Genomic DNA, 16345 nt, shown 5'->3' with positions numbered 1-16345 from the left:
AAACCTCTTTTACAGCCTGACAGTGTAATAGAAATTGAAAAAACCATGGGCTTTGGAGAGCAGAGCTGAGCCACTGGGAGTACTCTGAGGATGAGTGAGAACTTCACTGCAGGAAACCATTAGAAGGGAAGGGGTTGGTATGTGGGAGAGTGCTCTGGACCTGAGCTGGGAAGCATGGACACCTGCTTTGGACATTAGCATGTTTTCTCCTGCTGCTAGTTATTAACCCCAAAGGCTTGCTGTGCCTTCACTGCAGCATCTCTGCTTGGCAGCCTGTGAACAGCACGGACACAGTTCTGTGCCTTGTGCTGGGATTGGGATTGGATTTTCTTGCAGTAGTTTAGTCCAAATGATGCCCAGCAGAGCTCTCTATTAAATGTTTTATGGAGTAATACTTGCTCTGCATGAAGCAATGCCAGCCTCTACTTTTCCTTTGCAGCAGCCTGGTATCTTGTATGATTTAAAGAGTTGAAATAGCAGTGCAGTCAGACCGAAGGGAGAAAAGTGTGGTATTTTATCTCACACAGAGGACCTGGGCAAGATTCATTATTATTTGCAGAGACATTTGGGAACCTCTTTTGTGTGGCAGTGTGGAAGCAAATCTTTCTGCAGACCCAGTGTGCAGAGGAGGGTGGTTAAGCCATGTGTGGGGACAGCCATCTTCCTTTTCTTGCCCCAGTTGCTCATCACAGCCCACATTTTGTTCCTGGGTCTGCCAAGCCCAGTCAGTGTTGAGTCAAACCCACCAGCTTTGAGCATTTTGAAGAGCACTCTCCCCCCTCTCTGTGCTGGAGGGAGGGGACACATTCATCTGGCACAAAGGAGCCGCGGTGCACATCCCTTCCTGTCCCTGCCTGGCCTCACCTGCTGATGGTGCTGTGTCCAGGAGGGAAGTGCTCCATGCCCGTGCCCCTCTCTTGCAGGGGGAGTGGCCTTGCTGCGGGCAGCTGCCAAGAACCACGCCCGTGTGACAGTCCTGTGTGACCCTGCAGACTATGCTGCAGTAGCTAAAGAGATGGCAGCCTCCAGGGACAAAGACACTGCCATGGAAACCCGGCGGCTGCTGGCACTCAAGGTTGGTCACGCTTTCCTGCCGTGAAGGGCTGGGCCACGCTCATGTACAAAGAGGTTCTTTACCCCTTTAAACACCAAATCCTCCCTAAGATGATGTTTCTGAGTTGACAGGTGTCCCCTGTTGTGTCCCCAGGCCTTCACCCACACTGCTCAGTACGATGCAGCCATCTCTGACTACTTCAGGAAGGAGTACAGCAAGGGGGTGTCGCAGCTGCCCCTGAGGTACGGCATGAATCCTCACCAGAGTCCTGCGCAGCTCTACACCACGAGCCCCAAACTGCCCCTGACAGGTGAGGCCTCAGCTCTGCTGGCCTGGAGGGGGCTCTGGGAGAGCTGGGAATGGAGGTGCTGAAACACCATCTTGTACCTTAGTGCAGGGGATGGCCAGCAGTGTCTTCACAGCTGCTTTATTACTGAGCGGCACTAACTTTGCAGTTAAAAGTTGAGCTGTATGAGACAGGAAAGCTGCTTTGTTGAGCCCCACAAGACCCAACTGTAGCTCCCTGTTCTCTGTTGCTATAGGATTTTGTGTCCAAGATGCTTTGAACAGATTTATGTAGTGTACTTTCTGCATGACATTAGATCTAGATTTTGCAAAGGAAAACCTCATCATCCTTTTAAGATGCTTTTCTACTTGCAAGTTTCTTTGTTTAGTATCTTCCCCATTTTTTTGTGTCACTGTTTACTCTGCCTAGAAACCAAGCTGTTTTTCTCTAGGTTTGAATTGGTTTTGTTCTTTTTTTTATCTTTCTTTCTGTCTTTGATGGATTTGAGCAGGGGGTTATTAACTTGGGTTTGTAGAATGCTGCTTCTGCTGATGGTGACATCAGGAAGGGATACTAGTTCCACTTGAAAATTTGGGATGGGTCTGGTGTATCTCTGTGCCATTTTACAAGGGTGTGCCACTTGCCACAGCAGTGTTGTAGTGAGCTCTGCACTACAGAGCCTGTTTTGGAGGGAAAGTCTGGCTTCTCTTGTTCTTGAAACTGCTTTCAATGTGTGCAGGATTGTCCTGCCGAATAAACAGTGAAGCTTTGTGTTGCAGCATTTTCCCCATTTCAGCTCTGGGATCTCTTAGGAAGCTTTTCCATTCCTGCACTGGAGGTTGATTTGCTTGCAAGTCTGGCTCCCAGAATGGCAGCAGAGCAATGCTATGCTCACTCCTCCTGAATCTGGATTATTGTTGAAATGATCTTTTGTCCTCCAGTCTCCTGAAAGGCTTACAGTGCTGCCATGTCAGTACAAGCAGTTCTTCTCTTGGGCCAGAGCAAAACGTTTTTGAGAGCAGACTTTTAAATGGCCTTAACTCTTGGTGTGGATTTCTGGGCACTCCACCAGTTGCTGAGGAGCCAGGGTCATTGAACAAGAACAGTTTGTAGCGATTTGAGTGCTCTCTGGGGAAACCCTTTGTGCTGGCTCTCCAGGCTCTGAGGAGAGGCCTTTGCCTGCTCTAACACGTGTCCATGTGCTCTTTTTGCAGTGGTGAATGGCTCCCCGGGCTTCATCAACCTCTGCGATGCCCTCAACGCCTGGCAGCTGGTGAAGGAGCTCAAGCAGGCGCTGGGCATCCCGGCCGCAGCCTCCTTCAAGCACGTCAGCCCCGCAGGTAGGCTGGGCCCCGCTGCCCGCCCCCGGCGGCGTGGGCAGGCCCCGGGGCAGGCTCGGGCAGCCCGAGTGCCCTGGCTCGTGTTTCCCACTAGGTGCTGCTGTTGGAGTTCCGCTCAGCGAGGAGGAGGCCCAAGTGTGCATGGTGCACGACTTGCACAAGAGCCTGACGCCCCTGGCCTCTGCCTACGCCCGCAGCAGAGGTGAGGGCTCCAAAGAACCACAGCAAACCTGAGCAGCATCCTCAGCTCTTGCCCTGCTCCTCCCTGTGCACCACACTCCTTCTCCAGAGGGGTTTTCTCCATAAGGGTCTTCCTGACTGCCTGTCAGAAGTTGCTTTCCAAGAGAGCAGCCCTTGTATATGGTCTCAAAGAGCTAAAACCACTTTGGATTCTGTTCCTTGATGAATACAGAAGACCTTTTAAATTTAAATTTGCACATACACACACATATATATGTATATATATGGGGATTTGACTAAAGGACCTGGATAAACAGCAGTGCTGGTAGCAGACTCAGCATCGGGCTGCTCAGGAATATTTAACTTGAGTAGAAATGTTTCTGTCTGGTATTTGAAGGGGTTTTTTAAAATGCTTTTGTACTGCAGACCTCACTAAAAAATGTAAACAAAACCAGCTTCCTCTGCTTAGCTGAGATACTTTGCTATATCTCTCATTTTCCATGGCATTCCTAGAAAATCTGCACAGATTATAAAGAACAAGGCAGACTTGATAAGGAGCATGTTGAATTAGGTTCATTTTTTACAGACCACCTTTGAATGTTGCTCTCACAAAACCATTGCATGATTGCTAGAAAAAAAAACCCTTAGAATGGCAGGGACAGAAGAATTGACCTTGCTGAGTAGTGGAGCATTTGTGATGGGAATTGATTTCACCTTAGCTGTGCCATTAAATAAAAAATACTTATTTTAAAACAGAAGAAGAAAAAATTTGCCACATTTCTGGATCTGCTTTCTTGCAGGAAAAGCCAGGTGGGAGCATAGCCATCTAAAAGCTTTCCTCTTTTTCCAACTGTCTCCCATATAAAATCTTTCTGTGTGATCCTTGCCTCTCCTTGTCCTCCTGCCACCAAGGGTACAGCTGGAGGTAGTCATTACAGAGTTAGAGCTTTGACAGAGGCAGTGAAGAAGGAAGAATATCTGAACTATGGGAATATATAAAGGTCCATGTGTTTGAGGTAGGATTTTTCATCCTTGTTGCTTTTATGGCCTCTTTTTTTAGTTATTTTTGCTGTGGGATTAAATTCTTAGCTCTCACAGCAATTGACTGGACTGTAGGAGTGGAGAGTTTTCTTTGTCTGGTGCTGAAGTTTGAGAGATGAGTAAAATGAGGATTTTTCAGGTGCTGATCGGATGTCATCCTTTGGTGACTTCATTGCCCTGTCTGATGTCTGTGACGTGGCTACTGCCAAGATCATCTCCAGAGAGGTCAGTGACAGCAGCACAGCATTCCAGGCTATCAAGGAGAATCATTTCAGATGCAGCCATTGCTTTGTGACAGCCTTTTTGTTGGAAATTGACCATTTTACCAGGAGGACTTTCACTGGGCCATTTGTGTCATCCTGTGATCTGGAGTGCAGAATTTACACCAGTATTTTGATGCAATTTTTTTTTCTCCCTACCAATTATCACCTGGCTGTGTGCTGGAGCCTGTGAAACAGCAGAGCTGGCAATGCTGCTTTCCAAGAGATGATTGCAAACCTCTGGAAAGGAGCCCTGCTTAGGCTGTCACAAATGTCTGGCTGAGCAGCTGTCATGGGAGAAAAGAAGAGCTGGAATGCTGATGGCCAGCCCCTTGCCCAGGGCAGGAGTTTGGAAATGGGTTGCTACCTGCCACTTCCCAGGCTGTGCTTTTTCCTTAGAATCACAGAATCTTTTAGGTTTGGAGCAGCCTGCTCTAGTCCTTGTCTACAACAGGAGGATGGAGTGAGGTGGCCTTTTCTAAGCCAAACCATTCTGTGATTTTATGATGCCAAACAAATGAAAGAGCGTTTTCAGCTGGTTTGTGAGGGTAACTTTTGCTACGGTGCTGCTGAAAATGAAAAAACTTCACCCATACTGTAAGGCACAAATGTGGAAGTTGTGTATGGCTTCATGGCACTGATGAATGTAAAGTCTCATTTTCCATGCTCTTAACAGCTCTTTTCCCAGGGTTTTTGCCTCCTCAGGAGTGTCACCATTGAAATAAGGATTTATTGGATTTTAAGCCATATTTACTCTTAGGGCTGAGAAGTGGGGATGTCATGGTCAAGCTGTTTCCCCCTGGAGGAGGATATTAGTTATTAGTTCCATTCTGATTAGAGGGATGTGGGGTGCTTTTTACTCACTTCTGCCAAGAGCTCACAATGCTCTGCTGGTTTTTGTTTCCAGCACTGAGGCCCATACTGTAGCAGTGCTTTTGCTGTTGTAGGATGCACCCAGACCCCAAGAGAGGTGTGTCTTCAGTGCAGGAAATGGCTGGTGCAGCTTTCAGGCTTAGCTCCTGTTTCATTTTGCTCCTGTGGAAGCTGAAATCTCTGTGTGTTGCAGGTGTCTGATGGTGTGGTGGCTCCTGGCTATGAGGAAGAAGCTCTCAAAATCCTTTCCAAAAAGAAGAATGGTGCTTACTGTGTCCTTCAGGTTTGTACCCCTGCTCCAGTCAGGGATGAAGCTGGAAGCACAGATACTTTGGACCTTCACATGCTGCAGCCAGCATGCTTGTCAAGCAATATTAATATTCTGTGCTCAAGTCAGTGTCAGGTTGCCTTCCTGGTTCCTGCAGTGATTGTTGGGACTCCAAAATCACCCAGTTTTGGTGAACATGACTCAGGGATCACAGATTGCTGTCAGGTCCTATTTCTGCTGCCTCTGAGAGACAAATGAGCGGAGAACTTCACCATAGCGTCACAGAAAGAAAATCCAAGGCTTAGCTGAGGTTGCAATTGTAGTGTAGCTGCCAGGGGAGCTGGAGAAGATGGCTCAGGAGCTTCAGGCAAGAAGGAATGGAATTGCAGACAGTCTTGGCAGCTGATTACCTCCTGGAATTCAATTAACTTTGCAAGGATGAGGTCATATTGTGAAGCCTGTATCTTCAGGGCTGAATGCAGAGCAATGCTAAGGAAAGTTGGTCTGAAACATTTCAGTGGATTGGGAAAACCACATAAAGCATGTGCACCCTCCTATTTAGATATGGTCACCTTAGTCTGGGTTGTTTCCTGTCTGAAACCTCAGCTAGGGCTCCCAAAATTCTGAGTAAGGCCATGCATGGGTGGAGCTGAGTGCAGTGTCACAGTTCCAGTTAACCTGATCCCTGAGCTGGTGTAAATCAATAATTGTGCTTCCAGCTTGGATGGAGATGTGCCCCAGGAGTGCAGCTCTGGAAAGAATCCCATTCACTGTTCTTGAATGCCACAGAGGGCTGGGAGTTGTAGCTTGAGGCATGTAGGAAGCAGCTCCAGATTCACTGTTCTTGGATGCCACAGAGGGCTGGGAGCTGTAGCTTGAGGCATGTAGGAAGCAGCTCCAAATACTCCTGCCTTCCTCTGGAGCTCTGTGTGCATGTGCATGTTTTTCCCCTTTGTGTGAAGACTGGGAGAATGCAGGTTTTGGTGTAAAAGTGCTTTATTGGGCTGTCTTTGGCTTTCAGATGGATCCCCACTACGAGCCCGATGACCTGGAGGTCCGGACCCTCTATGGGCTGAACCTGATGCAGAAGAGGAACAACGCGGTCATCGACCGCTCGCTGTTCAAGAACATTGTCACCAAGAACAAAAACGTGAGTGGGAGAGACAAATGAGCTTAAAGACACGTGCAGTGAATGAGCTGCTGTGCCTTCATCAGGGAATTTACCACTGGGCAATTTCAAGAGCTCCTAAATTATTTTAATGAGATTTAACTGGCTCTTTGTAAACAATGCAGCAGACTTTCTGGACCTCATATACTTGAGTAAATCAAGGTAGCTTTCCTTTGTTTTGATTCCTTGGATAAATAAGAGGAGCTGGACCTTTCCCGTTATCTCAGACTACCACAATATTTGTAAATACTCTTTGTAAACAAGAAGCTACCATGTGCAATTTTTTATGGTGAGACAGCCATGTGCTAAGGATCCATCACAGCTCCTGACTCATTGTTTACCTCACCCTTTTGTGTGCATGGTGTTGTGTAAACTCTGGCCTGGCTGCTATTGCTCAGCAATTAGAGCCCACATCACCAGAAAGTTTTCAGTGATTTCTTTGTCTCTGTTTTTTTAATGAGAATGAGATCAGACATTAATGAGCACACAGTTAGTCATGGGCTCAGAAGCGAGTTCAGATATTGAGGTAATAAAAATTGCTTTCCTAAATTAGGAATGGAACTTAAAAATAATACAGATTTTTGAGAGCTGTTCTAATTGTTGTGGTCCTGGTTTTTTCTGTGAGCACATCTGATGACAGTAAATGCAGAGGAGTTTTCAGGCTGAAGGCCAGTGATGTGTGGTCATGTTTGCAGGAGTCTCAGGATGAGGGAAGAGATGAGAGTCTTGACTCCATGTTTCAGAAAGCTGATTATTTTTTTTATGATCCATATTATATTAAAAGAAAATTATATACTAAAACTATACTAAAGAAATAGAAGAAAGAATTTCATCAGAAGGCTTGAAAAGAACAGAATGATAATAAAATCTTGTGACTGCTCACAGCCTCGACACAGGTGGCTGTCATTGGTCATCAAGTAAAAACAATTTCACATGCTGGGTAAACAATTCTCTAAATCACATTCCAAAGCAGCAAAACATGGAGAAGCTGAAGCTTCTCAGCTTCTCAAGTGAAAAGATCTTAATGAAAAGATTTTGTCATAAAATATGTCTGTGACAGTGATGGAACCCACTGAGACTGAGTCTTACTCTTAGAGTTGGAAGACCAACCATTCATGGGTTTTAATCCAAACAAAATTAGCTGGTAACTGACCAAAGCAGGGTGTTCCTAGCTCCTTGTTTTCCCTGTGTGTGGTTCAGTAGCTGTGCTGGCTGGGATGTGAGGGGTTGCTGACAGGGGTGCTCTGTTCCAGCTGCCCGAGGCTGCTGTGCGGGACCTGATCGTGGCCAGCATCGCTGTCAAGTACACCCAGTCCAACTCGGTCTGCTACGCCAAGGACGGCCAGGTAGGAGCTGCAGCAGGGCTTCCCCACCCCCTGCTCCCAGGAAAACCCTCCTGCACCTGGGGAGCTGCTGAGCAGGGCCAGAGGAGCTGCCCTGTGCAGAACAGTTGCTTCTCAAGAGGTAATAAAAATTGCTTTCCTAAATTAGGAATGAAACTTTAAAATAATACAGATTTTGGGAGCTGCTCGAATTGTTCTGGTCCTGGTTTTTGTCTGTGAGCACATCTGCCATTTTTTCATGGTCATGGCAGGGCTGGCTCTTTCATGGCTGGGGTTGGAAAAGCTCTTATGGGCTTCTGCACTGTGGCCCTGAGTCATTTCTTTCTGACTACTCTGTTCTTTCACATCATTTTTCTCAGAGAGTGTTGTAGTCAGTGTAGAGCCTTAGGAAACGACAGTAGGTTTCTCAGCTGGATTCTGACTGTCTAAATGCTTCTTTGTTTTCACTTTTTCCTTAGGAAGATGGGATTGCTTTCTTCTTTTCACCCCTCTGGGGTAATAAAAATGTTCTGTTTTCCCTGATTGTATTTTTTTAAAAAGCTGATGATGGATGTTGGAATTTATAGGGGCATTATCAAATGTGTAATTGAGATTATGAATCAAATGGTCACGCAATGGTTTTGGGCTAGAAAGGACCTTAAAGCCCATCTCATTCCACCCCCTGCCATGGGCATGGACACCTTCCACTGTCCCAGGTTGCTCCAAGCCCTGTCCAGCCTGGCCTGGAACAATTCCAGGGATGGAGCAGCCACAGCTTCTCTGGTCAGCCTGTGCCAGGGCCTCACCACTCTTACAGGGAAGAATTTCTTTCTAATATCTAACCTAAACTTCCCCTCTTTCAGTTTGAATCTTGAATTTTTAAAAAAGTCGGTTCTTTCCAAGTCATCACCAGGTGTTCAGCCTAAATAATTTATCTAAAAGTTGGTGTAAAGGTATTGAAAGTTGTATTGTTACCCAGCAGATCATTCTTGTAATGGTGCTGTTTAGCTGGCTCTTTGCTCTCCATGGAAGTTTTTCAGTAGGCCTGGATTAGTGCAGAAGAAAAATACACAGAACGTTTTTGAGCTTTGGTACATCATAAATCAGCAAAATGGATCAAAGAGTGAAGCCTGCAGGTAGAGACTAAGCTGCAGTGCTCTCCCTGCATTGGCACTGATGTGTGCTTGTCAGGTTGTTGGTACAGCCTGAAAGGCTGCAGTGCTGTCTCACAGGACTTCCTGTGCTCTGTGATTCCTCAGATGATGTCTCTGGAGATCCAGCATTTGTCTTTTACTCTGCTTTATGCTGGGTTTCTTTTTTTGCTTTTAAACGATTTTCTGCACTCAGCAGTGTTAGATACCATAGCCCCAGAACAAAGGTGTCCCTGTCTTTGCTCCTTTCCCCTCATCACAGCAGCAATTTCCAATTTCCCCAGCGCTTTTGCAAGTCTGGTGCTGCAGCTGTTTGCAGAGTGTGTGTGGTAATGGATGTAGCATATGGAAAGGAGCAGGGACAGGCAGCCTGGGCAGGCAGGGATTCAGCTGGCTGGGCTGCAGAGGGGGCTTGCAGATTTTCATGTGGAAAATCACCACATTTCACCTTCCACATTGCTGCTCTTCATCTGCTCCTCCAGGGTCTGACCTGGTTTGGGCTACATGAGCCAAGCCTGGGAGGATCAGCTTGCTTTCAGTCTCATTGCTTTTGGTTTTCCAGCATCTAGCAATCATGCAATGGTTTTTTTTGTTTTTGTGGTTTTTTTTGGTATTTCAGCCTCACAGCATCCCTAAGAAATGGGGATGCCTTGGAAAACTCTGGTGTATGAGACATCAGCCCCTCCAGCAAGGTAGCTGTGTTAGTACATTCCAGCAAAGTGTGGAGTGGGAAGCATTGCTGGACCTGAGTGTCACTTCATTTGCAGGAAGCCAGCTGCCACTAATTGCAATAAACACTTCCACTTGTTCTGGCTGACTTTCAGCTTGTAGCACGTTGATTTACACTTGCTTTAATGACACCATGATGTTTTAAATTAGCAATTTAAAATTATTCTTCCTTTATTCTCTGTACACTAGCATAAAACAAACCTATTAATTTACCTTATGCTTTCCCAGTGACTTCCCTGTTTTGTTTGTCTTCCCAATGGTCAAGTCCTTTATTAGATTTTTATATTTCCAGGTGTCTTTAGGGTTTTTGTTTTCATTCATTAGCCAGGGTAAATCTGAGTAAACCCAGACCAGTCTGGATCATTTTGCAAGAATCCTTTGGGCATTATCCATCTCATCCACTCTGTGCTATTGCACAGCATTCCAGCTATGGAGTGTATTTGGCTCTCCTGTGAACCAAAGTGTTTCTAGTCAAGTAATTCTTAATTTTCACCCAATCTTTTTTCTATTAAGTGATAGATTTATTTTTTTTTTCTACTCACCCTGTGCTGCTGTCTCCTTTCACTGCTCACACTTAATAGGCTCTGCTTAAGCACTTTTGGATCCCCAGGAGATTAGGCTCTGAAAGAAACATAATTAATTTTTGTGTAGGAAAGGCGGGGAATGGCTCCTTAGTGCAGGCTTTTGAAGGTTTGGCTGTGTTTTTGTGGGGGGGAAGGGCACCATGTGGGGCAGGGAGTGATGAGGTGTAGGAAGAAGGATTTTATAAAGTGAAAAAGGCAGGGAATGGGTACAGGCCAGTGTGAGGGGAGATGCAGGTACAAGTATAGAGGTTGTGTTATCAAGCAGAAAAGCTAAAACCTCCTGATTTCCCTTCTTTAGACCAGAAATTCCAGGCTGGATTGAGGAAATCTTCCCCAGCAGTGTTCCATCAAAACCTGTGCTTTTAAAAAAGGCAAAACAATGGCTTGAACCAGTGTTACAGATAAACCTCTGCAAATGTGGGGATGCTTGTGAGGAATTTACAGCCTGCATCCCTTTGATCAACTGAAGTACAAAGTCCCTGCCATTTTGGAGTTGTTGAATACATGCCAAAATTTAGTTACTGATCTCTTGACAAAATTTAGGTCACAGAAAAAGTGAAATACTTTGAGTGGTTCACAGAGGAAAGGAAAGGAAAAGGCTTTTTAGAAAGGTTCTGGGATGCTGACAGGTAGCAGGAGTTATTCCTGCTCATTCCATCACAGGAGTGCCAGGCCACAGCTCACAAGGACCTGATGAAGACTGAGACACCATTCTGGCTGGGAAAGGACACAGGACATCCCAAGCATTAGAAACTTGGGGATGTTTCATGGTACTTTGGCCCTGCTAGCAGCAGTCAGTCTGAGCTACTCTCCAACATCTGCATGCCCAGCTAAAAGTGCCTGCCTTAGGCTGGCCTTGCTAGTCCCACTCTGCAGGGCTGGGTGGCAGTTCCTGGTGGGCTGTGGGACAGGGCCAGCCCTCTCCTTGGTGCAGGGAGGGAGGAGGAACCCCTGTGGAAGTGATAACACAGCAGTGTGCAGCTGCTCTCGAGCTCCTTTGGGTCCAGGCTCCCCTGGAAGTGGAAGTGGGTGGGTTGAGAGCAGAGGTTGGGCATCAGCAGCGTTTGTCAGGGGCAAGGTGCCATTGAACTGTAAGCAAGTTGGTGTCTGTCCAGTGTTTGTGGTACCAGCAATATCCCTGTGAGTTTATTACACACTGGTGACTTCAGTTATGGCTGAGCAGATTATATCTGATAGCAGCCCAAGCCTTTCATTTGCTCCTTGGGGGAACAGGATCCAGCAGAATGTTTTATGGTTCTGGTAAGAGGTGAAGTCACTGTGTCTTGATGAATGGGAAGACAAATGAGTCATTCCTTTGAGGGCAGCCTGCAGCTTATGGCTTTACCATCTGTCCCAGGCTGAGCTGGGAACTCTGAGGCACTGGCCAGCACCTCGAGCCTCAGCATCATGTCCCTGGAGAACAGTCTGGGGAACAGCTCAGCTGTGGCTGAGCAGGAAAGGATGGGAGAGACTTGTTTCCTGTGAGATCTCCAGACTGGAATGGCAGCAGTTCTCCATAGGAAGCAGGACTCACAGAATGGACAGAAGTTTCCAGCCCAAGTCTGACATCCCTGGTGGCTGGCTCAGGAGCTGAGCCAGTGCTGTATTTTCATAGCAGCTTCCTTGAGATAAAACCACTGTGTGGGTTTTGCTTATCTGCTAGAGATCAAGCACAAATGCTGTTAAATAGGGTTAGCAGCAGCCATTTCAAAAAGCCTGGATTCTGGCAGATGGCAGCACAGGAGATGTGTGGTAGCTCCAGGGCCTTGACAATTCCTGGATGTAACAGTGCCACTGATCAGCATTCCCGAGTGAGCAGTGGGTTTACTTCCTTAGCAGCCTTGCCACACAAAGTGCCCCTCATCCACTGCACCTCTCAGCTGATGTGGTGAAGCTGTGTGTGCCTAACTCAGTGGAGAGATGATGGTGCTTGTGTGACCTGGGCTCAGGCATTAACACTCTGACCAAAAGAGGCAGGAAGCCATAATTGTGTCCCTCTCCTGAGGTTAAAGCTTTGACTCTGATGGCTGGGGCTGTGTTATTTAGAAGGGTGAAAGAACATCAGTGTTTGTGATGAACATGAGTGTGACTGTCAGCTCCAAAGAGCTGTACGAGTTACCAGTGCATACAGCTGGCCCTGTAACCAATTCACAGGATCAGGAATGCAGGCATTCCCTCACTCCTCACCTACACCTTGCCTGCTTGGGGGAGCTGCAGCTGTGGCTCTGATCTGTGTGTGCTGCACTGCAGGTGATCGGGATCGGCGCGGGGCAGCAGTCCCGCATCCATTGCACGCGCCTGGCGGGGGACAAGGCCAACAACTGGTGGCTGCGGCACCACCCGCGCGTGCTGGCCATGAGGTTCAAGGCCGGCGTCAAGAGGGCAGAGATCTCCAACGCCATCGACCAGTACGTCACCGACACCATCGGAGAGGTGAGAGCAGCACGGCTCCTGCCACGCCAGCTCCTTGTGCGAGTTGTACCTGCTGTGTGTTGGAATGGGTGCTCCAGAGCTGGGGCATCCCGGGTACAGGACAGTGATCCATCCCCCAAGGTCATTTCCTGCATCCCGGGCATAGGGTGGTGATCCATTCCCCAAGGTCATTTCCTGCATCCCGGGCACAGGACAGTGATCCATCCCCCAAGGTAATTTCCTGCATCCCGGGCATGGGGTGGTGATCCAACCCCCAAGGTCATTTCCTGCATCCCGGGCATAGGGTGGTGATCCAACCCCCAAGGTCATTTACTGCATCCTGGGCACAGGGTGGTGATCCAACCCCCAAGGTCATTTCCTGCATCCTGGGCACAGGGTGGTGATCCAACCCCCAAGGTCATTTCCTGCATCCTGGGCACAGGGTGGTGATCCAACCCCCAAGGTCATTTACTGCATCCCGGGCACAGGACAGTGATCCATCCTCCAAGGTCATTTACTGCATCCTGGGCACAGGGTGGTGATCCAACCCCCAAGGTCATTTACTGCACCCACATCGCTGGGAGCTAGAACCTGCCCCATGCCTCACTGAGCACCTTGGCTTACCTCCTGCTTCTTCCCAGCAGTGAGGATGGGTTAAAGCTCCAGCTGATGTTCCAGTTCTCCCTGCCCTGTCAGTGGCTCCTCCTCACACAGAGCTGTTTGTTTGTGTGGCACTTTGGATTCTCAGAATCCAGATTCTGACCTTCCCGTTACGGGCCATAGTGAGACAACAACATAGTATGTCCTTTTTAAGTATCAAAAGCCAAGAGCTGGATTAGGGACCTTGTGAATCACCTTGTGAGCAGTTGCTTGTTTAAAGGGGTAAGAACTGGATCAGTTGCTGTTTCAGAAGGTGAATCATAAACTGAGCTGCTGTTAAGTCATCTACCAGATGCCTGCTGGCATTCATGGAGAGCACGCTGCAGGCAGGGGAAATTCAGGAGGGAGAGAAGGAATCCCTCAGGTCCTGTGGTGAGGAGGGGGAAGGAGTTAAAAGGATGCAGAAATAACTGATGGTGGTGATGTGTTTAAACCCTCTGGTATGAAGTTCCCAGCAGCAGAGTCATGGAGCAGAAATCCTGGGATCAGAGGGAGGCCATCACTCATCCCCCTGGCAGGGAACTGGGGGAGCTGTGTGCTCTGGGGCTGAGCTGCCTTCTCGTGCCTGCAGGATGAGGACCTGGTGAAGTGGCAGGCCCTGTTTGAAGAGGTGCCCAAGCAGCTGACAGAAGCAGAGAAGAAGCAGTGGATTGCCAAGCTGTCTGCTGTGTCCCTCAGCTCCGATGCCTTCTTCCCTTTTAGGGATAACGTCGACAGAGCCAAGCGGGTAAGGCTGGGGGTAGCTCCAGGGGGCTGGGGGTAGCTCCAAGGGTATGGGGTTGGCTCCAGGGGTATGGGGTTGGGTCCAGGAGGCTGGGGTGGCTCCAGGGGAATGGCTATGCAGCCCAGGCTTTTGTCCTTTTCATTCTGTGTGCACTGCTGAGCAAAATCCCTGCACTAGGAGAGCAGATCCTGGGAAGGATGTTCCTGGTGGTTACAGCTCTCACATGGAGAGTAATTATCCAGTCACATGGGCAGTTATTGTCCAGTCTTTGTTCATTTTGTTGATTTGGGATGAATAGAGGATTAAAGTTTAATAAACCATTTAGGAATATCAAGCCAAGGTCTGTCACTTCCAGAGGAACCCTTTTCGGTTCTCTCCGAGCAGCAGAGAGAACTTCCTGCTCCCTTAAGGAGCATCTTTGGGACTGGAAGCCTTTGTTCAGTGGGATGTGGATGAAAAACTGGGACTGCCAGCTCCTCCTGAGGGGGATTTTGGGTTTCCATCCCCTGATCCATGCCCTGCTCCCTGTGTGTGCAGAGTGGAGTGCAGTTCATCGCCGCCCCATCGGGCTCAGCTGCCGACGACATCGTGATCGAGGCCTGCAATGAGCTGGGGATCACCCTCATCCACACCAACCTCCGTCTGTTCCACCACTGAGCCCCCTCTGGGCACGGCCTCACCAGCAGCCTCGTGGCACTGCTGTAACTAGGAGGCTCCTGCAGACTGGGAAGAAGCCTTTCCCCATGTTCAGGGAGAAGGAAGAGGTGCAACTTGGCTTCCAGTGTAGAAAATCAGTCTCTTTTGCAAATAAACATACAGTTGTTAGCTATCTGCTGGTCTGTGTGGTCCCTGTCACATAAGTTCTGTGTCCTCAGGAAAAAGGGTTATTTTTGAGGTAGGTTTAATGGTCCAGACCCTACGAATTCAATAGATGGCCTGTGGAATGGTGTGAAAGCCTGGTTTCTGCTCAGCTTCTCGTGGAACTGATCAAGATCTGCATTGTCCTGAACTCAGTTGGGTTGGTGGGGGTTTTTTTGGGTCAGCAGGTACTTCTAATCTACTGTCCTCTTCCCTGGGAGGAGAGGGGAGCAGCTCCTTTGCACGAGTACTCTGGGGTTTGGTGCTCTGAATCCTGCCCTGCACTCTGTGCTTTGGCAGTGCTATGTTGCTTTCTCCAAAGCAGACCCATTGACAGCCCTGTCCCCTTACTGGGAGCAGAGTTCACAGGCTGGAAGAGGGGAAGTGTCTGGAGCCACTTCCCTTCTCTGCTGTCTGCAGTTTGCATTAAGCAGATTTGAACATAAGTCTGGGAAAAAGCAAAGTGAAAATGTGTAGCACAGTGAGAGAAGTGCAGGATGAGCCCAGACACATTTTTGCTGGCAATCACTGCGCCTGTTCCAAAGGGATTTTCTCTTTTTGGTTCCATTTTATAAAATCTGTTCACTTTTGCCCAGGAGCAGCCCAGAGTTTTTCAATGAACATTCCTGTGGGCTCAGCTCTCAGCTGGTGCAGAGCAGGGAGTGTGCACATGTGCCCTTGGCCAAAGCAGGGCTGCCCGGGTGGGAGATGGACCTGGGAGAGGGGAAATCTGGGGGTGCTGCTGAGCTGCTGTGACTGTGGCCATCCATGGCTTTTTTACCTGATTGTCTGATCTAGAATGGTTCAAATGGAGCAAAGCAGAGACACTTCCCAGGTGAATTATTTAAGGTACCATAATCCACACACTGGTTTTCCTTTAATACTGTCATTCCATCTGCCCTTGCTCCAGCCTGAAAGGGAGCAGTCCTCTCTTTTCTGATCTCTACAATGGATCATGTTGTCATTTCTGACCTCTACAATGGATCATTTTGTCATTCCTGATCTCTACAATGGATTATTTCCAAGTGACTGGATAAGACATGACAGAGTAGAGAGCATTCTACTTTTTTGGCACAGATTAAGACTGCAATCCAAAATAAAAATTGTCCGTTTCTTCCTGGCTGGCCCCTTTGCTGTGGTAACCCCAGCCCTGGCCTCTGATTGTCTTCTGTGCTGTTGCTTCCAGTAAATTGTAATTTCTTGGAGTTTTACTTTAAAAGTTGGGGTTGGGGACTCTTCTACAGAGGAGAGTGCACAACGTTCCTTACACCTTCTCTGTCCTCCTGTTGTGGCTGCAGCTGGCACAGACCCTGCTGTGAGGTTCTCCAGGGAATCCCTCTGTGCATTCTTCACCTGCATCTTCTGCAGCATTGGCTAAAACAGAGGCTGGCAATAAGAATCCAGCAGCGCCTGCTCCATGGATTCCCCTGATCCT

General features: G+C 48.1%; 1 protein-coding gene across 1 annotated transcript in view; it reads left to right on the top strand.

Moving 5' to 3' along the window:
- Nucleotides 1-14881, top strand: part of ATIC (5-aminoimidazole-4-carboxamide ribonucleotide formyltransferase/IMP cyclohydrolase) — a 20107-nt gene extending 5226 nt beyond the window's left edge. Inside the window, exons 5-15 of the mRNA XM_031063493.1 lie at nt 924-1075; nt 1208-1364; nt 2555-2680; nt 2775-2882; nt 4041-4126; nt 5228-5317; nt 6324-6452; nt 7724-7816; nt 12507-12689; nt 13900-14055; nt 14590-14881. Of these exons, the coding sequence (XP_030919353.1) occupies nt 924-1075; nt 1208-1364; nt 2555-2680; nt 2775-2882; nt 4041-4126; nt 5228-5317; nt 6324-6452; nt 7724-7816; nt 12507-12689; nt 13900-14055; nt 14590-14709 (1400 nt within the window). The 3' untranslated portion in view covers nt 14710-14881. The remainder of the gene's footprint in view (nt 1-923; nt 1076-1207; nt 1365-2554; nt 2681-2774; nt 2883-4040; nt 4127-5227; nt 5318-6323; nt 6453-7723; nt 7817-12506; nt 12690-13899; nt 14056-14589) is intronic.
- Nucleotides 14882-16345: the final 1464 nt, after the last annotated feature.

This window comes from Geospiza fortis, unplaced genomic scaffold (assembly GCF_000277835.1).
Source record: "Geospiza fortis unplaced genomic scaffold, GeoFor_1.0 scaffold407, whole genome shotgun sequence".
Lineage (NCBI taxonomy): Eukaryota > Metazoa > Chordata > Aves > Passeriformes > Thraupidae > Geospiza > Geospiza fortis.
This window is presented reverse-complemented; position numbering and strand designations above follow the sequence as displayed.